Source organism: Neolamprologus brichardi, chromosome 10 (genome assembly GCF_056152115.1).
Source record: "Neolamprologus brichardi isolate AB-2024 chromosome 10, ASM5615211v1, whole genome shotgun sequence".
In the NCBI taxonomy this organism is placed as follows: domain Eukaryota; kingdom Metazoa; phylum Chordata; class Actinopteri; order Cichliformes; family Cichlidae; genus Neolamprologus; species Neolamprologus brichardi.
The window spans coordinates 13,091,506-13,112,389 of NC_142113.1; the positions used below are offsets into that span (position 1 = coordinate 13,091,506).

A 20,884-nucleotide genomic window follows, 5' to 3' on the forward strand; every position below is an offset into this window, starting at 1 on the left:
CTCTGTGTGCTGAAATGTTCTATCCATCTGCTCCCATTACCAGGCACACAATGTAATGTTTGTTTCCTTACAGAAGTGGGGCGGCTGGGTCGCTCCTCCTCTGCTGCTGGAGTGAGACAGGTGGGTGGAGGAGACGTTCAGAGACAGAGCAGTCTACCAGCACGAGAAGCCCTGAATCAGGTGAATGCACTGTATTATATTCACCAAGCCTTAAAACTACAGTTTCTTTTACCGTCATCCCAGGTAGATTTGAGAGTGAACATTAATATTGTTCTCATTATTACTTCCCCTACTGCTAGAGACACAGCTCCTGCAGATCTATTTTTAGCTGGTAGATATGCCCACTGAGCAGAATAAGGTTCTGGCCTGCCTCAAAAAAAAAAAAAGAGAAAGGTATATGACGTAGGTTAGTACTCAATCAGTAAATCAGAGGCCTTTGCGGGTTAGAGAACATGCTGTACTCTGTTTTGAGAGGTGAACTGCAGTCTTCTAGCAGCACATTTCACCCGGTTTCTGGCTCCATAGCAAGTGCTGACGCAGTTTGAGTGTGCTGCAGAGACTGTCTGCATGTGTCTGGTAGACCCTCCCTCAAACTGTAATAGATGCAGCAGGACTGCATCCTGGTGGCTGTCTGCAGGAACTGCAGTTCTTTTTTTTCCTACATGTGTGAGGACCAGCTGTTACTGGTAACACCACTGCAGTAATCATGTAGGTTTATAAATGAAGATATTATCATATGATAAATAACTAGATGAAAGCACTAACTTGACTTTTAACCCTTTTGCATTCAGCTGCATAGTTTGGCCCAGCCTCAAGTACCCTGCAGTCCCAGCAGTCCCAGTGGTCCCGGTGTGTCACGGCAGCAGCAGCAGCAGCTTCAGCTACACCAGCAGCAGCTGCAGTTAAAGCAGCAGCTTCAGCAGCTTCAGCAACAGCACCACCTGCAGCTGCAGTTCCAACAGCTCGCCCAGTTGGCACAGGGACAACCTGTTGTCAGTGGGGTCACCACCCCATCCACATCGCAGACCCAGAGAGACGGCAAGTTGCTGGAAGTCATCGAGCGTAAGCGCTGCCTGTGCAAAGAAATCAAGGCACACAGGCGTCCCGACAAAAGCTTGTGCAAGCAGGACAGCATGCCCATCCTCCCTAGCTGGAGACGGACGCCTGAACCTCGTAAGACTGGCACACCTCCCTGCCAGAGGCCACAGGCCGTTGTGTGGGACACGGCTATCTGACGTGGAAGTCAGGCCAGCGAGTACAGCACTAGAAGAGATGAGCTGAAGATGGCAGAATTATGAATGAGAGTAAAAATGGATATAGAAACTAGAAAATTCTTTAAATGGCTTTGGTGATGTAATTACCACCAAGGAATGGGAGACTATGGACCAAGAAGAAAACCCTTGATAGCATTTTTATTGTGTGATAAACTGATCTGTGAACAGTAACTGATGAAGGGTACTGGAGACTCTGAACCCATCTGGGGGGGAAAACAAACAAAAAAAACGCTGATCAAGAGGTGAAGAATAAGAAGTATTACAATCAAACTACATGAATTTCTTACAAATTGGATTTGTATCTGCTCTGTATTATGTAGTACACTATGTAAATGTGTTCTAATTGCCAATGTTTTTTGCCACAAAACACCAGTATTATTGCTACAAAAGGAAGACGCCAACTAACTAATAATTAGCGGGTTGTTTTCTGAAGTCGGTGTTGCCAAATTTCTTCCTGACTACTTGATACATAAATTGTGTATTTTCGCCAACAAGCAGGTGTCCAACACGCTTAAAAACTACTCTGTGGATGAGAAAAGGCAAGACTCATAGATAAGTTGCTGAAGTGTTTCTTGAAATTGTGAATGTATATGAGATGTCTTGGTATCAATAGATTGTCATTGTGGATGCAAATAATCATCACCGAGGAGTAAAAGCTACCTACTGTATCTGTTTGCATATTTGTAATGTAAATCTATTTACTTTCTCAACGTTTCTGCAATTTTATAGCAATATCCTCCCGACGCTGGAGCAACATAATTAAAACTTGTGTCAACTAGCCTACAATACATATCTAAGACTTGAAGAAGTCATATTTACTGTGTCATTCTCTGCATGTCACGATAGACATACAGTATTGTAAAAAAAACAACAACAAAAACAAACAAAAAAAATCCCAACTAAAATAAAAAAATTAGTGTAGAGATGATCATGGCAAACTTTTACATACAGCAAATCTTCACTATGATAACGTGTGGTTGTATAAAAAGCTGAATATGTCGTTTGGGGGGAGTGGGGGTGGGGGGGGTCCTCATTAGGAAAAAATTAATAAATAAATAGGTGACAGATGGCACATGCTGTGCAGTCCAGCCAAATATAGATACAGATCAATGGTACAAAAAAAAAATTTCATCGCTCATGCTTATCCACAGTTGCACATTAGTGATTGTTCCACCACACCGAAAAACAGGCACTCAACACCCATCAACACAGACTGTGCAATATGGTGCAACTGATAAGACTGTGAGTATTGATCACCTCAAACAGAATGCTGGAACAATCTGCACAAAACATTGTATACGCTTAGGACAAGTTAAACCCTAATGTACTGTAAATAGATATGTACAACTCTATTGAAAATGTAGCAATTATTTCCATTTTCATACTTGTAATCAATACATATTATGTAGCATATATTGTATAAACATAACTTTGTTCACTTGTTTTTTCTAAAAGAATTAAGTACTTTATCTGCTGCAGCCAGTCCATGCATTACTTATAGTTCTACTAATAAACAGTAAGCCCTCTAAAGAAAGGCACAGCCCAACAGTTGTTTATTTCAATTTATGCAAGACTCCCTTTAAGCTGTGTTATTGATTTATTTATGCCCTTTTTCTACATCCATTTTTATTTGTGTACAGATTTCCACAGCCTGTTGTCTTGACATTTTTGAATACTTGCTGCTATCTTGAACTACTGGTGTTGTTCACTCAACTATACAGTGTTACCATGAGAAACATTATTAATATAGTGCTTATTGTGAGATATTTGTTTTGGGTTTATTTTTATTTATTATTTTGGTTTTCTTTCTTTCTTTTGTTTTTCCTTTCTGAAAGCCACGTGAAATGAAGTTCGTACCTTAAAGAGTGAGCCCGTCTGTAATAGTATTAAGGCGCTTGAATGTCTCTTGGTTGTTGTCGTTTTTAATGATAGTAAGCACCAAACTGTACAGTACAGTACACCCAGTGAAAAGAAGACCTATCTAAGTGTTTGAGAGTCACTACTTGGCCTTTTTTGTTTTTAGCTCCACCTGCTCGCGTTTGAGGATCAGAGTCCATTTTCAAGCAAACACAGGCCAGGTTGAAGGAAATGGGCAAGTGCAATGCATGCAGAGATTCCTTACACTGAAATGCTCCAATGATTCTTACTATTGTGCCCAATTTTGATTGCCGATACCAAGTAATCACCTTACTATGATTCCTTTTCACGGACTGATATGGAACCCTCGGTATCATTTCCAGAATAGTTTACAGAAGCTGTTGGTTTTGTGTGTCTTCTAAAAACAGTGGCCATTATATGAGTGCCATACTATATTGATATGGTAAGATACGGTGTACCTTGGAAATCACTGTAGTGCTATATTTGCATTGATATTGTCATTGAAAATAAATTTTATATAATGAACTTTACACAACAAACACATGTTGTTTTCATGTTTTCACGCCACATTCTGTTGTGTCTTCGTGCATGTGATAATCCAGGCAGCTCTTTAAGATAACGCATACACGTAATAGCCATTTGACTCAGTAACCCTTGACGTGTCCTTTATCATTTGGATTTAACAGGGATTTCACATTTTAACCTCAGCTATGTGAAAATGAAAGCACACCCTCTTTCAGTTCTAAGGTTCCGTGTATCAGGACATTTAAATAATCATCTGGTCCTTACAAAGTTCTACAAGTATGTAAAAAGTGTGGACATACTGAGTGTGTCCACACTGCACAGTGTTATTATTTCATTTTTAACAAAATTAAGCTAAAATGTCAATCCAAAGGGAGTATGTGAAAAACTAAGTACTCCCTTACTGTTTTCATACTGATTATGCTGCTGCTAATCAAATGCACTTCATTAACTGATCAAGTGTGAGCTCCTCTGTAAAAGCAGAGGTTTTGGTAGTTTGGAGCATTAAACCACAGGGCCTCTGGAATGATGTCCTTTCACAGAGGACATCATTCCAAAGTGGACATATAGGTTTGCACTTCACTGTGCTTAGCAAAACTAAACACAGCAAATCAGCACAAACACCTCATACCAACTGTCAAGCATGGCACTGAACAAGTAATGATTTGGGCAGCTACAGGACCTGGGCACCTTGCAGTTGTCGAGTTGACTCAACTCATCTTTATAACAAGGTATTCTAGAGTCAAATGTGAGGTCATCTATCTGACAGCTAAATGTTGGCCCAAACTGGATCTCAGAACAAGACAATGGTCCTAATCATGGCAATGAATCTAAAGCAAACGAAAAGAACCAAAGTGTTGCAATGGCCCAAATCTAAACATCAGGATGACTAAAATGCTGTGGTGGTACTTTAAGAGAGCGTGCAAACCTCAATGAACAGAAGCAATGTAAAGAACAGCAGTCCAAAGGTGTCCACATGAATGCAAATAACTGATAAAATCATACAGAAAACAGTTAATTCAAGTTATTGCTGCTTAAGGTGTTTATAATAAACCATAGAATTTTGAATTTTACTTAGTTTTAAATGGAATACTTCTGCAATATTGCTTAATTTTTGTTATATAATTAAAGACAATGTGTAAAATGTATGTTGTTTAATCTGTGGTTCTATTTGGCTAATTTAAGAACCTCGTAAGCTCCAGATTCTAATAAGTTATACAGAAATATTTAGAACTGAAAGTGGGTGACTGTATATTTTTGATGTGTAAATGATGTTAATAATGTATATATAGGGTTTAATGTAATTTCTATGTTATCCTTTCAAAAAGCCTCATTCTCATTTACTGCTGTTACTAGAAGGAAAAGACTGAATAAATAAATTCTCCAAGGCTTTCCTGACATAACTTGATTCAAAAATAAATAAAAGCCTGAATGGGACATAAATTAGTCACCTCAAGCGGACAGTGGATTCACCAACACGGTCCATGAGGGATTATTAAAATTATTCTGTTGATTTTTCTTTGGATACGTGACGTCAAGAACCCCTTAGCCAATAAAGGGATGCCCTAAGCCACCAAGCGATTTGCTCTGAGGCTTGTCTCTCGTGCATCAGGAGTGACAATCCCGAGCAGGTGATTGGTCAGGCGGGTGGCGTAGGCGGGAGCTGCTGTGGATCACGGCATGCGGGAGGAGGGTTAAGGCCCGCGCTGGTGCGTGCGTGTTAGGATGTATGTGTGGAGAGCGGTGTGGCGCTTGTAGAGGGAGGCGGAGGGAGTGCTTTACCGCAGTATCACTACATTTCTGCACCACTCATCAAAACTCTGCGGCATGCAGACAAGAGCTGGGGGGGAGGGCAGTCACTAGGTCTGTTCTGAGTGTGAAACTGCTACCTCTTCTGTTGGCCTACCAGTCCTTCATATAATCTAGGCTACAGCAGTGCTTTTACTTTATTTATTTTCATGCGGGCTCGTTGAGTGTTTAAGTCGACTTCTTTAATGCCGGTCTTCTTCCTGTAGGAGCAGTGATACGGCAGGGCTCTCTCTCTCTCCTTCTCTCTCCATCCCTCTTGTTCTCTGCTGTCAGGGCAAAGTGCTTCAGCCCGGCGCTCAGTGTCATCAGGCCGCTTTTAGTTGAGCTTTGGAGCAGTTCGTTAGAAAATGGCAAAGGATGGAGAAAAAAGCGATTGGAAGGAGTTTCTATGGAACCCGAGGACGAGGGAGTTTCTGGGCAGAACGGCGAGCAGCTGGGGTAAGTGCTGTCCAGCTACGGCAATGCAGCAAACAGGGTCCCCCGGCTCTGTAACAGGTCTCTGCCACAGTGGTCCCCCCCCTTCCCCCCCTAAAGGTTCGCTAAGATGCTGTAAGAGAGAAATGAGCGTGTGTAACCATGACATGAATTTCGACCCTGCTTGAAGTTAGGCGGTAATTTCCTTCAGGCGATGAGATGGATGTCGCTGTCCACTACAGGTTGGTGCTGAAATCTGACTGCGGCACCGCTCCTGTGGAAGCCAGCTGAACCCCTCCACCCCCCACCCCAACTCCTGTCTACTTTATTAATTTAATGTATTTTTTCTGCAATGCTTTCCCTGCGCATTGCGCCCAGCATAAGGGTGGAGGCATTTGGGTTTATTTTACATTTGGATAAACCTGATTACAGCAGCATTGCTGAAAATAAAAAGGCTCCACTTTCTTGTAAAGTGCATGTAATCGATTCTTCTTTCCTGAAGAGTGATTTAGTTATAACTATGACTTTCATTCTGCTGCAGAGAAGACTTTTTCTAGGAAAGCGGCTTACTGAAGTTGTACAGAGATTTGTTTGCATGCCGGTGGCTTCATCAAGTGTTTGTGCAACATGATGTCATTTATTTCCAGGCTTTCCCCCTGAGATGCTGAGCGACGATTAGGTCAAATCCTCTTTTTAACACCGTCTTGTTGCCATATACTGATACCTTTTCTGCTATACAAAGACCCTGCAACTAGTTCAAAGATTCATGAGATGACAGGGCGCATATGGCTCTGTTCTAATGACATTGGAGCATGTTTAATCTGGGTAAAGCCGAGGGCTAAATGCTATTTGTATCACCTCCAACTCGACCCCTCCCAGTGTGTGTAAATCAGTAAGGGATTTAATCCTAATCTAATGAGTTCATTGGCTGGAGAGGAAGGTATCAAATTCAACGTGCTCTGGCAAAGTAAAACATTTTTAGGAACTTGGATTCATTTTCACATTTTCACTGAAGATCTGAGCTCAGAGACTTGAGTTTAGCACTCGAGGCTGAAACTGTGTTAAACGTAGTCTTTACTTTGAGTTTGAATTTTCTGATTATTTTTCATCAGTGCACATATATTATTCTTTCAGTGTGGGGCTGGGACTCATGGACTGTAGCTTCCTTAACTGGAATCCTCCCACAGTGTACAACTTAATCCAGCTCAATGTGCCCCAGGTGCTTTAAGGTCTGTTGGCCTTTTTAAGCTGCGCTCTCTGAGACTTGCTAATTAGGCTATTTCTGGAGTTAGCCACTACATGTAGGTCTGCTAAACTTGGCTTTTCAGAGTAGCACTTTCTCATTCTCCTAAGCCTGTACATACTGTACCATTACTTCCAATGTGCTGGGAACACGGCCTAATCTACTCGTGATACAGTTTCTTACGGCTTGCACTCAAGAGGGGTTTAAATGCAGGTTTCCAGTCTCTTTAAGGCATAAATGTGTTTCTGCAACACAATGCACATTCAAAGCATTAGATCAAAGACTTCTTTGAGGATGAGACGCAGAACACTTCCTTTTGTGTTCTGCTTTCTGTAAAGAGCTGTAATGATATGGAAATAACCTTGATAAAGGAGAGCAGTGCTGCAGGTTTGTTGTTACACATGCCACAAGCTGACACAGTGAAACGTGGTCAGACAACTAGCTTGACTAATGAAGTGTTCTGGACCTCCCACTTCCAGAAACAAAGTCCACACTGCAACACAGGAAGAGAACCTCAAAGGACCTCATGGTGAACAGAATCACGGTGCTCTTTGTTACTTTAACATTGTGTACGAGATAATTAGCAGTGTTTGCCGGCGAAAGAGCCACAGCTCAAAGCTATCCACGCTCTCGCCAGACCTTTTCATTTTTATTTCAGAGGTGCGTTTGATCAGCAAGTTGCAAAGCGATTAAACAGCATGTCCTCCCAATTAATTGTGAAAGAAAAAGGGACACCTCCTGCCATTATTACCGAAGAAAGAACAGGGCAGTGGACCATCCGAGCCTGTCCTTTTGTTCTTTTCTTTCAATCGCCGTCTGCATACAAAACCAGTGCGAAACAGAGACGCCTCACTGTCCATCATCAGCATGCACTGAGAGGGCAGGCTGTAAACCCAACACCCTATTTGCCAGGGGGGGGAAGCCACCTTGCCTGCACGCTTGATCCCGTCTGGGTGTGCGTACATTCATTCTCCCCCTGGGTGGTGTCATATTTGTGGTTAGCACAAAAATTCCCCCACCCGCTTGACGACAGAGACAAACACTTTGCCACTTTTGTTGGATCGTAGCGTCTCTCTTGCTGCGTTGCCTCCAGCATAGTTCATGGTCTGTGTATAATTAATAACTGAGCTTGTGTCTTTTCTGTGGTGTAGATGGGATGCTCATTGTCATCCCACTAAGGGATTCATTTTTATTAGATTCTAAAACTTCAGGTACAGTCAGGCAAAAAAATGCACACACAAGCTGTACACACAAGCTGTAAATCATCAAGATACCCCTCTGCGATTGCCACCCCCCCTCCATCTCCCTTTGACATTTTGCCAGTCTGGCAGCGCAGGGAGACAAATGCGATGCTGAGCCTGCTGACTGAGGGAGTGAGCGCCACGCTGGGGGCCATCCAGCAGAGGTGCAGGGTCAAGGTACTCAGCTGCCTCCCAACAATGGCCTCAGGTGTCGATGCTTGAAATGGGGGATGCGTCACATACATGTTCTGTATGTGGATGGGAAGCAAACGGCTGCTTCAAATGTATCTGATGGTTCCAAGTTAGAAAGATCGCCTCAGAAATGGTTTATGAATTTGTTGATCTCACAAGATAACAATGAAAAGATGCCAAGTTAGGATCTCCATCTGAAATCTCAGTATTTTCGTCACAACAATGACAAAGTAAAGCATTAAAAACAAACTCTTCTTTATATCAAATGTAATTATCATTATCAATTTACTCGTACACAGTTATTAATAAACCTAGTCCCCTGACTCTGCGGCTCAGTCTCCGGGGCATCCTTATTTTCTCTCTCCCGGTGTTGCCTTCTGTCATTCTTCCTTCCTTTCTGTGGACAGGACAGTTCTATAAGGAAGTTGGTCGTCAGCCATGAACTCCTGCGTGGTTAGGTTCACTTTGTGTCATACTTATTTTTCAGTCCATGCAAAAACACAAAGAATTTAAGGATTAATGTGCAGCTTGTGTTTTGAGTTTATGTTGATAAAATAAAATAAAAAAACCTGCAGTGGGCAGAAATATAGAAGGAAAAGCTCTGCCTGATCTGTACTAAGCACCTTCCACTGTACAGCCACTGGCATGTGTGCTAAAATGAGTCAGTATTGAGTTATGGCTTCACATATGATTCAAACCCTGCTCTCCCTGGTGGATGTCTTCTGCTTCACAGATTGCACCACTGCTTCTTATATCCTACATGCACTTTGTGCTTTTTATGCTACCCTATAGTGCTTCCCTGTTATTCTTTTTAAAAGACCCATGATTGGACACAGTCTCCTATTGTGGTCTAGATGACTTAAAGCCTTAAAATAGAGCCCTGGGGAGATGCAGGACTCTAGTTCTCTCTCAGACCACTTGCATTAGTTGCATTACAGTGAAAATGTGTTGCCTCCAGTTATTTTAACTTTAAACGATGATATTTTAAGCATTGCATCAAAAGGATGATTTGCTTCATGCGAGTGAGAGAGAAACAGAGGCAGATGTTGCAGATGCAGTGAAGCAATTTAACGAGGATTAACTGAAATCCCGTGGACATGTTTGGTTAGAGAGTGACGTAATAGACATGAACTACTCATCAATTCAGATGTGAGATTATTTGTACTCATTAAGTGTTTGTGTGCTGCAAATATAATGAAATGGACTTTGCTGACTTGCAGATGTTAGTCTAATGGACTTTATGCATAATTCATAGATGTACTGTGGTGTATAGCAGACTAAATAATGTAATCATAGCAACAAAAGGCTTAAAGGTTATTGGGGGTTTTTTGCACAGTGTATCAAACATACATTTTCCATGCAATAAACACATAAACACAAATTATATTATGTTATATTTTGGTGCATGTGATCAGATTATCTTTCTACAACATCAACTGACCAAATCTGATGATGAAGAAATTGTTTTGGTTTTTTTTTTACATATAGTGCTACTTTCATGTCATTTTTTCCAGTTGGGGAAGATGCTGTTTTGTAATATTTTAATATTCCATTTTTGTTACTATTGCTTATATTAATATGGCTCTATTTTCTTATTGTCTGCAGGCCTTATTTTTCTCTTCTATTTAATTTTCTACACCTGCCTCGCTGGCATGTTTGCTCTCACCATGTATGTCATGCTGCAGACCCTGGACGAACACAGACCAACCTGGCAAGACAGGCTCTCCACACCAGGTGCAGAAACTATAGATACAAGCTGCATGAACACAGATCATGGTCTGTGTACTGTGTCACGTACTCCCTGCTGTCTCTCTTGTCCCTCTCAGGCTTGGTGATTAGACCTCGGGCAGATGACACCTTTGAAATAGTCTATACTAAAGAGGACACTGAGAGCTGGGACCTGTATGCCCAGACATTGGACAAGTTCCTTCAACGTAAGTTTGGCTCTTGCCCTCTAAGACAGAATGTTATGACATACACAGATAATCTCTTTATAGTTAGCTGACAGGAGAGCGTCTTGTATTGGAATCTTAGTTGATTATAAAGACAATTTCACCCCACACACACTCTCCTATTTTCCCTGCAGCCTACAATGATTCCCTCCAAGCCCAGAAAAATCACGAGTGCGCCCCAGACAAGTACTTCATCCAGGAGGACAGCGGTGAGGTGAAGAACAACCCGAAACGATCATGTCAGTTCAACCGCACAGTCCTCCAGAGCTGCTCTGGAATCGATGACCGTTACTATGGATACAGAGAAGGCCAGCCATGCATCATCATCAAGCTGAATCGGGTATGAAAGGAAAAGAGAGGGGAGTGAAAGGGACTGGTGTTGCTAGGAGACATGGAGTGACTGAGACAACCAAACTGGTTGGAAATGATAAAAAGACAAAAGTCACTATCATAATTAAACTGATTGGTTTTTGCATTTATCATCATTCACTTATCGCCTAAAAATGAACAAAAAACGGTTTTCTTTATTTTCTCATCAGGTGATTGGTTTGCTGCCAGGAAAGGATAACCAGGCTCCGTATGTCACCTGTGCTGCAAAGGTAATCCCTTTTTGTCTTTCACAATCAGAGGCTTGACATAACAGTTTTATTCATAGCTATTGTGCCTCACGTCATCTGCAGTATTCCACCTGTCGTTTACCTCCACCTTCCTTTCTTAGCTATCATGATTTTTTTTTTCATGCTGTCTTGTCAGTCAAGCCAGTTGTTTTTATCGCTGCCCTTTTCTTTTCTCCATTGCGTTCCATTAATTTGTTCACTCGCAGAAATACAGAGTTGGCAAAGATCAATGGGTAAGAAAAAGTCCAGGACCTATGTTTGGTACAGTTTAGATCGGAGGTGTCAAACAAAAAGCCTTTGGGCAAGAAGAGGTCTGCCAAAGGGCCCAGTTTCACCCACTGGGTGGTTTTACAAAGTGTGTAAAAATTGTGAGAATATCATTAGTATTTTTGCACTTTTTACTCTATTAAGATTATATCTTGAGACATATCTGTCTTCATATGACTTAGTCTGCCATATCACACTGACATAAGGTAGCTTAGTAATTTGTACGATTTATGATGCCCGTGTTTGTAATAACAAAGTTGCTGAATGTAGAAAAAAATATTGTTGAAATTGGCTTTAAAAAATGTTATTTACATAAGATTCTACTTAACAGGTTATCTTAGTCACTATAAAATTTGGCGCTGCGTTACCTTTCTCAAAGTTTGACTCCCCTGGTTTAGATTATATTTCTATATGATATATCTGTAGCAGTCGATCACATTGTTGTTTTGTATTTGCATTTTAGAACTAGATGGTAGATATGTAGGAGAAAGAACTTTAGAGAAAAGTAGACAAATAAAGCTCACCTCCACCTTATAAAGTGGAGATTAAAGCTATATAACTGATGAAGCCGTTTCACCCCCTCAGAAAGATGACGCTGATAAAATTGGAGAGTTGATTTACTTTCCTCCAAATGGCACAATCAACTCTATGTACTTCCCTTACTACGGCAAGAAAGCGCAGGTAAGAATGTGGTTTAAATTAAAATATAATGTGCTGTAAACATGATAGAAGTAACTGTTAATAATTAATGTGTGTTTGTTTACAATTGCGCACACAGACCACAGAGTTAAACCTACTGGGTCCGTAGGTTTACGACGTCTTTGTTGACTGTTTTTGCAGGTGAACTACTCTCAGCCCTTGGTTGCAGTCAAGTTCCTCAACATTACTCACAATGAAGACGTGAACATTGAGTGCAAGATCAACGCCGAAAACATTCCCGTTGGTGGTGAAAGGGACAAGTTTGCTGGGCGAGTGTCTTTCAAGCTGAGGATCAACAGTAAAAACTAGGTTTACTCCCCCTCCTCCAACCCCACCCTAACCCTAACCCCCAACCCCACCAGCCTCATCCCCCAAAACATACTGTCTTCATTCTCAGCAACACTGCACATGCACAGAAAACAAAAATCACAGTATTCACACCCTTTGTAGGATTTGTTTACACCCCCAACCCTTTCCAACCTCACCCCCCACCGTCCACCCCACACCTCTCCACAGATTTTTGTGGGAAATTCTTTGTCAGGTCGCGTGGCGAGACCGAGGCGAGAACCAAAAGGGTGCTAATCCTGTCATTATTTCTGTGAGCATTCACACACAGGTTATTTTCCATCAGTTAGTTTGAGGTGATGTCTATTTATACTGCATGACAAACTAGGGGGCTATAAAGGACGTGGACGTGTGTTCGCAGAGTTTGCAAGGATCAGCAACTTTACCACTGTACGGCTGCTCCCCACCCCCCGCCGACCCGCTGCCTCCTCATAGAGTATCCCTCTAGATATGAAGATCCACAAATTACAATACCGAGCGTGTATATCTACAGTATTTATACAGCATAATAATAGTAATCTTACATCAGTGCGTCTATTTCGTTGCACTTTAAAAGAATATTCCAACAAACAGGATTGATGCAGAGATGATGCCATTTGCATGTGCGTATTGTCTTAGTATGCTACAAAGGAAGGAGGCTCCTGTGTCTCGGCTGCTTACCATCTGTAATAAGTTCAGCGACTGACCACCAGGAGGGACCACACCGTAATCTTTAAACTTCACGCGCAGTGTGGGTTTTTTTTTCAAAATGTGATACAGACCCCCCCCCCCCAAAAAAAAAAAAAAAAGAAGAAGAACACGAGGTACACATTACAGGTAAAGAGGAGTAAAGAGTGCAGGGGATCGTGTGTTTTAGTTCATACTGTAGGTCGGGAAGTTGCATGCAATGTGCAATATTCATTAAGTGGCATGCATTATGAATGCCCGTATCCATTCATCAGATGACTTCTATTAAATAGTAATCATTTTGGATCATTTGATATTCACTCTCATTGTGTGGCCTGAGAGTAGCTTGTGAAACAGATGATATATATATATATTTATATATGGGGGGGTCATATAACACCTGAATTCTCAGTCGGTTACGGGGTAAGCTGAACTCTAGCTTTGTGGCTCCTGGACTGCAGTCCAATAAGATAGCTGAATATCATGTGAAAATGACAAAATAGACCTCTGTTCTGCACGAGCACACAAACACACACAGACAAAATTCAATATCGCATTTTATTCCCAAAGTCAAACCAAGAGTTTCTCGCGTTTCAGTTTTTAATATCAATATTCAATCGATGTTTAGAGGAGCTGTATTTTTGAGTGTATTGCATCTATTTCACTTGTATCAGAAATAGATGCCGTTGTAAAAAAAAATTGTATTGTTTTGCACAGAAAGTGCGCTTTTATTCTTTTCTTTTTTTTTTGTGAAGCTGACTTGAGTTTATTAATGCATTTCCAGTTTTGAAGGAAGAAGGATGTTGAAAGTTGTTTGTTGTTTGTTTTTTGTGTTTTGGTTTTTTTTGGGTAGTTTTCTTTTTTCTCATTCATTCTCATTTTCTTCACCTAAAGGATGCATCTGAGATACGAAAATGTACACTTTACCTCTTATTTTAAAAGACAGTCGTTACTTTATTATTTTGAATGATAGTTCAGTTTTGATTTGTAGGGCTGTAGCAAATTAAAAACAACACGAAGATTTACTCCATTGACCACATAAGAAGGATATGTTTTTGTTCATTTGGTTCGATGTTGTTGTGTTCCCCAGTGTTGTATGAATCATACTGAAGGAAAACCCATACTGATAACAAGACAACCAGTTTCAGCCTCTAAAAAAAGTCAGACATGTTCCTGAGTTTAGTGCTTGAGCTGTTTACTAAGCATCCCTTAAATTATTGGCTTGAGAAATCTGTGGAGTCCCACTTTTAAACTCAGGCACATCACCTCTGCACAGCTCCAAAACTGTTAGATCAGTTAGACTGTGAACCTGCCATGTCACTGCAGCAAATATAGAACACGAGCATCTGTTCACTCACATTAAGGTCTGGCTGATTATTAATTATTTTTTTTGGAAGGCTGTGTGTTTCTCTGTGTGCCTGCAAATATCTTGCAGTAGTTTAAATAAGACTGCATCATCTGACATTAAATGAAGGCAAGCCCATTAGATCCAAGGTGATTATCTAATCTATATTTGAAAGGTCATTTATAATGGATGATCAGCTCTAACAGTAATTTTCATGAGTCCGCCACCCAGTTTGCATGCATTTCTCCTCTTGCATTGCTGCAACACTTACTTAATTTCAATGTAATCTCTTAATCTGGTCAACTAATCCAGAGCAGGCACGCTGAACTTCTTCACCCCGCTCTGTTGCTCCTCCTCAGTAGGCGGCCGGTTCAAGGTTTATTCATTTCTCATTTTGTTCACCACATTCACATTACACTTTGTTTAGTTTGAATCACATCACAACAAATAAAAGTGTTCCACTTCACTGGCTAATTGGACACTCTTGTTTCACTCACGCATGTGAAGATGACTTCTTCAACCAAAGATCTACATGACAGTTAAAATTGAATTCCCACTTGTCTGACACATCCTCAGCAGTAGATCTGAGTAAGGATCCCATGCAGAGATACTGTAGGATCCAGCTGGAGGGCTAAATACCTTGTGATAATGAAAAGGCCTCCTCTTATATAATAAAAATACGCACAAAGGAACATGGTTCACCACGACATAACAGTGCCTCCTGGTGGACAGACAGTGTTGCTCCCCCAGTGTCACAGAATGTTATTTCCTGTTATCTCCATTTATCCGCTTTTTATTCCTGTGATAATTTGGAAATGTCTTTGAAAAGCAATATATTTATTTCTTGTGTGGCTATATGAATATTTACAGGAAAGGTTGTAACGCAATCAGAGCGACGTGCATCAGAAACAGTAAGGAACAAAAGGGAAAGACTGCATATATGCCAGTGTGTGTTATTATGATGATGGAACCATTAAAAAAAAGAATTGTTTTGTTTATAAAAGAGTATTTTGTTGTAAAGATGAGAGAATGCATTAGCCTGGAATATATCATGTGATAGGACGTACTAGATAGATTTTCAGAATTGTATTCAAGGAAACTTGAATAGATATGGATTTGAGTTTGTTGTTTTTTTTCTTTGAATGTTTTTGTCATTTGAGTTTGTTTTACTGTTTTAAAACAAACCTATAATCAAAGCTTTCTGTCAGAGTTCTGACAACACTTTATCCACTGCAAAGGTTGAAGAAAGCCAACTGTTGGTTTATAAGTAGAGATAACTACATGAATAAGTAACAAAAAATCTCATTGCCCCATAATGTTAAGCTGTATTATTGCTTAAGACTGGTATTATAAGCTAACAAGAAGGAAATTCAGTGAATTTGTTCAAATACTCTCTCCCTAACAGATGATAAATATTCTGGATCTTTATTTTCTGCTCTAACTGTATGTATATTTTTGCTCATGTTTACTGCAAACCAAGATAGAGAAATGAATAAATGTTATTTAAGGGAACTCAAACTTCCTTTCGTGCCTGCTTCTCAGTCATCTTTCTGCTACTCTTTGCCAGTTTCATGGGCGGAGGGATTGATGTATTACTCATGATCAGACATGTTCTAGAAACTAGGTGGAATAGCAGTGATCATCATGTAGTTAAATATAGCATCACTTTCACAGTTGACAATAAAAGAAGCCAGCTAGTGTTAAAAGTAGTTTTCGGTGAATGTAACTAATGAAACTAATATAATCTCACTCTCCATAATCCTCACAGGTAACCATATATTACTGTTTAAAACAGTAATATATGGTATATATAATATATCATGATTATATACAAAATAAACTTGATTTTCACAAAATGATTATGCCATCCATGTCACAGGTCACTTTGACTGTAGATAGGAAAAAAAATGTGGATGCTTTATAAGTTGTACTTTTCCCCCCCTGTGGCAGTTGCTTTAAATAGTCTGCCACCAAGTGGTTGACAGGATTAAAGGTGAAGTGTACTTCCGCTTCCTGACCTTTACCCGGCTCCTGTCTCCTCTGCACTCCGTGACTTTAACCCCATTTTCGCCCACGCAGAAAGAAAGCATTTTATAAAAATGGAGACCGAGCCAGCGTTGGAGGTACTGCTGGGTTTAAAACAGTCTAATCAACACCAGCAGTGCAGATGAGTCATACACATGCTATTCTCTCGGTTACACGTGTACTCTGTAATATAATACTGAATATTCTTTGATATTCTTCACTTGAAGGCTTTTCTAAACAGTAATACCAAACGTATTCTGACAGGAAAAGCCTTTGCATTTGGATTCAGACAAAAAGTGCAGAGTGTGTATAGATAAGAGTGCCACATAGACCAGATTATATTCACTGTGATGTGACTTCTAGCAGGGCACTGGAACCTCTGCTGGTTGGCTGGTGCACAACATAAAGAACCTTTTATTGCCATTTAAATGTTTTTCCATTGCTGGATCACACGATGAGTAGAAATAATCAAATGGATTGTCTTCTTTTTTTTTAATTAATCATTAACATGATACAAAAAAAATGACATAGATGTAAAAATAACAAATTCATGCTCTACACACAGCATCACTGTGAAGCAGTAACTTTCTAATCCGTTTGGTCGTGTGGAGATTTCAGACCAACACCATAGTTACGAGGTAATTTACCAGAGGAATAACACTGTAAAAGAGCAGTTCTTTTTAATATAGCGATTACCAATTTTCAATTTTAGTTACACATGCGCTATTAAAAAAAAATCAATTCTATTTTTGTAAATAATGCACAGTCTAAACCATAATCATCAGCAACAAAGTTTGAGATAGTACCCCATAAAATCTGATGAGAAACATCAAAGTAAAGCTGAATGTCACATGTTGATTGTTGACTCAGCACTTTGGTCCGTAGAAGAAGAAAAAAGCTGAGTTCTGGATGAAAAACAAGTCAATTCTTCAAAAAAAGCTTGCATCTTATTTGTATCTAAATCCAATATATGACGCCAAGGATACAGAGCAGAAGCACAATCCAAAGAAGGGTAAAACAGCAGCAGTGCCCCTGTGTCCAGTCTGATTATCTCATTTTTTATGGCAAGTCCAGCATGCCATTTTCCTCCAGAGCTTTCTGTGTCCGGTCATAAACCTCTCCGATGGCCCGAGACACCCTGTGTAGCACTTTGCTCAGCTCCTCCTGGTTCTGCACGCACACCAGCCTGAAAAAGAAGCCCCGCTCTGGCAGGGCAATGAAGGCCAGCTCAGCGGCCTTGCGGACGTACCATGCATGGTGTTGAGCAAGGGTGCTCTTGTAGGCCTCACGACACAGGTCAGAGGGACTCCTGAGCCGTCCCTCCACTGGTGTCTCAGCCAGCTTCTCCAGGAAGAGCTTCAGCCAAAGCAGAGCGCGATGCAGGCGCAGTAGAGTCCGGCTTCCAGAGTCTGTCTGGTGGTGGAAACTCACCAGGCCTTGATTCAGCTCCATCGAGATCATAGAGCGCACAGAGTGATAAGCACTGGTGTGCACCGACGCCTTATTCTTTGTCCCACCACCCTGTGAGTTTACAGAGTTTATGGAATGTAGATCCGGGTCTACCTCTGCTTCAGGGTTCCCGTCTGCCGTCAGGGCCAGCTGGCGAATTATAGAAGTCTTACTTTCTATCTCTTTAGATATCAGTCCCACCATTGGCCCCAGAGAGTCCATGAACCTAGAAGAGTAACACAGAACAGGATAAAGCAGCTTTCAGATAATCAGCAAACAACAAATAACTTTTCTTCCTGATGGCTGTAAACAAATCTTTATCTGAAAATCCTACTTGACAAGCTCGTCCCAGCTGGACAGATACGGCTGCAGCAGCACGTCAGAGTTGTGAGTTGGGGCATCCAGCAGGTGGGAGAGCAGAAGTGACACCTGGAAGGTCTGACCGGGGCACAGCTCAAGCTGGCTCTCAGCTCCATCGACCACACTGCTGTTGGACAGCTGGTGAAGCTAATGGTGGGGGGGATGGGCAGCGCATGAATGTGGGGGCAATCGGCAGGGGACAAAGGAAGAAAGAAAGCACAACATTTATTTAAAAAAACAAAGAAATCCACTTCATAGTCTGCAAGCGATCTAATATCAGATTCAGGATGTACTCTTACCTTATTTAACTGATTATAACCTTTTACACAAGAATCCCAGTGGTAATCCAACCCCCCGTCTGAAGTGGACCATTGAAAAGAGAAAAAAGACCATGGGTTACAGTTAGTTTTGGTTCACAGAGCAATATTGATATTGTTATCATTTAATTTTTCAGATAGTCACACAGCTTTAGCTTGGTTTATCTTTGCGTGTCGGCAAACCCGTGAACTAAATAACTGTCTCTTCGTGGCTCATGCTATTTTCAGCTAGTGTTTGTCTGCAGTTTCATGGTGAGCTACTACAATATGGTCGAGCTTTCAGTGCTTTCTTTTAAAAAAAAAAAAGAAGAAGAAGAAGCAAAGTTGTGAGAGTGAACTAAAAGGATAAACCGATGAGCTGAAACCCACTTTGCAACTGTAAGAGGAGCTGCTGGTGCAGGTAGTGATATTATGTAGGTTCATTAAACAATCCTTCTCACGCTGTCACTGTTTAAAATATTTTCTATTGTTATTGATATTTTGATTATAGCTGGCTGAAATGTAACATTCATGAAGCACTGTTATCTAACAGTTATGTTGTCTCATGGAAATGATTGTAAGAAGGTGTCCTTGTATCCTGTATTACGTCATATTGTATATCTCTGTATGTAAAGACCAACTTATCTACCTGCCTATCATCTTAACTGATGTGCAAGTTGCTAATGAAAGTTTGGCACTGTTCAGTTTATTTACAACAAGACCCTTACAGACACATTGTTGCCAGTGACAGTGGCAACAATGTGTTGAGCATGCTGAGTGCTGCTGAGTGTTTTGGTGTTTTTTAAGGGAGCTGTGAGGTTACTGCAAATCACTGAATCAGCAGCAGAAACATTCACAGGTTCATCCTCCAAACTGACCCATAAACATTCAGGTTATCGAGCTTCTGGTCAAAATACCGAAAACTAGCAAACAGGCAAATTCCATGAGTTCAGATTAAACACAGCACAGATTTACCTGCAACAGCGGAAATAACTCAACTATGAATTATTGTAAACGGTCTCCATCCTGACTATAACAACACAGAAGTGACATTTCATGCTTTCAACTAAAAACCGGGGCTAATATTCTGAATTATAAATACGAACTAGACAAAGACAGATCACATGGACTGAGTTTGAACATTTTTTAGAAAGATCAGTAAGTGGCTCCTGTCGGATTATGATATTATTTTCTGCCATGTTAGACCCTAACTAAAGATTGTGAATTATTATGTAGTTTTAGTTTGCATTATGCTCCTGAATTAGAAGAAGGTGATAACTATTACATTTGGTAAACTGATCTGCATTGCATTAGACTGCTGATTTATTGTGAATGAATGATATTGTTTTATGATGCATTATACTGCTGAGTTATAAGAAATACTGTTTGCAGAAAGTCATCGCCTTATTTGTCTGGTTAGAAGAGAACAGAGCATACTGCCCCATCTTAGCAGGAGCAGATAAACAGGGAGCCAAGGTCGTAGCTTAGGCGCTGTGTGTGAGAAAGAATGTGAATGTTTAGGCTTTTATGATTAGGTGGGGGCCACTAGAGGCTATAAGAGTTTGATCAAGGCTCCACCATTTTGAGATCTGATGCTGTCTGCTGTATGGTGTCCATCTCCCACGCGTGTGTTCATTAAATCATCGTTTGACTTGACCCGGCCGGACCAGTGTGGTTATTTTGGTTTTTCCTCTTGTATCCATCCCCAATATTTGAATCCGTAACACTCCTTAGCCCTTTAAAAGGTCACAGTGGAGCCACTTACTGATTTCCTTTGACAATGAATAACTTTTACTTCTTTTTAATGAGGCAAAACGCAGTGACATTTTTAAGGCTTACAGATTATTCTTGGAGGGTTACTTACATAACCCTCCAAGAATCTTTACCAGTAAAAGATTATTTGTGAAGTAGCTTATTTGAAAAATAAGGGTAACTGTTTCATTACCATAAATAAATGTGTAATATTAAATGTATTTTGTACATCAAGGCTACTTGGTATCATGTGACATTGTTGATCCGGAGCAAACAACACACTGATTGTTTAGACTAAGTAGTACAGCATGAGAATCAAAGACACACACACAGAGAAACTCACGTAGCCACAGCGAGCCAAGGAACAGCAGCAGGATAAGGATAGCTGCAGCAGCCTTGCTCTTTACACCCATACTGAAGTCCAGTGTGGGGCCGTCCAGTCTGCCTCTTGTCCCTTTTTCTTTCCTTTATCTTTTAATTCCTCTTTTCACATGAGTTCTGGTCCCCTGGCACTGGCTGTCACTGAAATTACTTTCTC

General features: G+C 40.7%; 3 protein-coding genes across 6 annotated transcripts in view; 2 read left to right on the plus strand and 1 right to left on the minus strand.

Annotated features, from left to right (window-relative positions):
- nyap1 (neuronal tyrosine phosphorylated phosphoinositide-3-kinase adaptor 1) overlaps positions 1 to 3,682 on the plus strand; it is a 28,264-nt gene extending 24,582 nt beyond the window's left edge. For 2 of the 3 annotated variants that reach the window (XM_006802182.2, XM_006802181.2), the window contains exons 6-7: positions 74 to 180; positions 792 to 3,682. In XM_006802182.2, the coding sequence (XP_006802245.1) occupies positions 74 to 180; positions 792 to 1,235 (551 nt within the window). In that variant the 3' untranslated portion in view covers positions 1,236 to 3,682. Of the gene's footprint in view, positions 1 to 73 lie in introns of all 3 variants that reach the window. The other variant, XM_087847209.1, reaches the window with a different exon arrangement.
- Positions 3,683 to 5,404: 1,722 nt separating this feature from the next.
- atp1b2b (ATPase Na+/K+ transporting subunit beta 2b) lies at positions 5,405 to 15,982 on the plus strand. Of its 2 annotated transcripts, XM_006802183.2 has the most exons (8): positions 5,405 to 5,921; positions 10,179 to 10,307; positions 10,400 to 10,507; positions 10,660 to 10,865; positions 11,065 to 11,124; positions 11,349 to 11,375; positions 11,995 to 12,090; positions 12,250 to 15,982. In XM_006802183.2, exons 1-8 carry the CDS (start codon positions 5,831 to 5,833, stop codon positions 12,415 to 12,417), a joined length of 885 nt encoding a protein of 294 aa, XP_006802246.1. In that variant the 5' UTR covers positions 5,405 to 5,830; the 3' UTR covers positions 12,418 to 15,982. The 2 variants fall into 2 exon arrangements, with proteins under 2 accessions (XP_006802246.1, XP_006802247.1); XM_006802184.2 differs by lacking the exon at positions 11,349 to 11,375.
- A 992-nt stretch (positions 15,983 to 16,974) lies between these two features.
- gltpd2b (glycolipid transfer protein domain containing 2b) lies at positions 16,975 to 20,884 on the minus strand. The gene is made up of 4 exons (XM_006802185.3): positions 20,690 to 20,884; positions 18,598 to 18,656; positions 18,273 to 18,445; positions 16,975 to 18,164 (listed from the first exon to the last, which is right to left on the minus strand). Exons 1-4 carry the CDS (start codon positions 20,757 to 20,759, stop codon positions 17,549 to 17,551), a joined length of 918 nt encoding a protein of 305 aa, XP_006802248.2. The 5' UTR covers positions 20,760 to 20,884; the 3' UTR covers positions 16,975 to 17,548.

Coding starts and splice junctions, on each gene's coding strand:
- atp1b2b (XM_006802183.2), top strand. CDS start 5,831: ATGGCAAAGGATGGAGAAAAAAGCGATTGGAAGGAGTTTCTATGGAAC. Junction 5,922..10,178: donor CAGAACGGCGAGCAGCTGGG/GTAAGTGCTGTC, acceptor TATTGTCTGCAG/GCCTTATTTTTCTCTTCTAT. Junction 10,508..10,659: donor ATTGGACAAGTTCCTTCAAC/GTAAGTTTGGCT, acceptor TTTTCCCTGCAG/CCTACAATGATTCCCTCCAA.
- gltpd2b (XM_006802185.3), bottom strand. CDS start 20,759: ATGGGTGTAAAGAGCAAGGCTGCTGCAGCTATCCTTATCCTGCTGCTG. Junction 18,446..18,597: donor GTTATAATCAGTTAAATAAG/GTAAGAGTACAT, acceptor CCCCACCATTAG/CTTCACCAGCTGTCCAACAG. Junction 18,165..18,272: donor AGCTGGGACGAGCTTGTCAA/GTAGGATTTTCA, acceptor TTACTCTTCTAG/GTTCATGGACTCTCTGGGGC.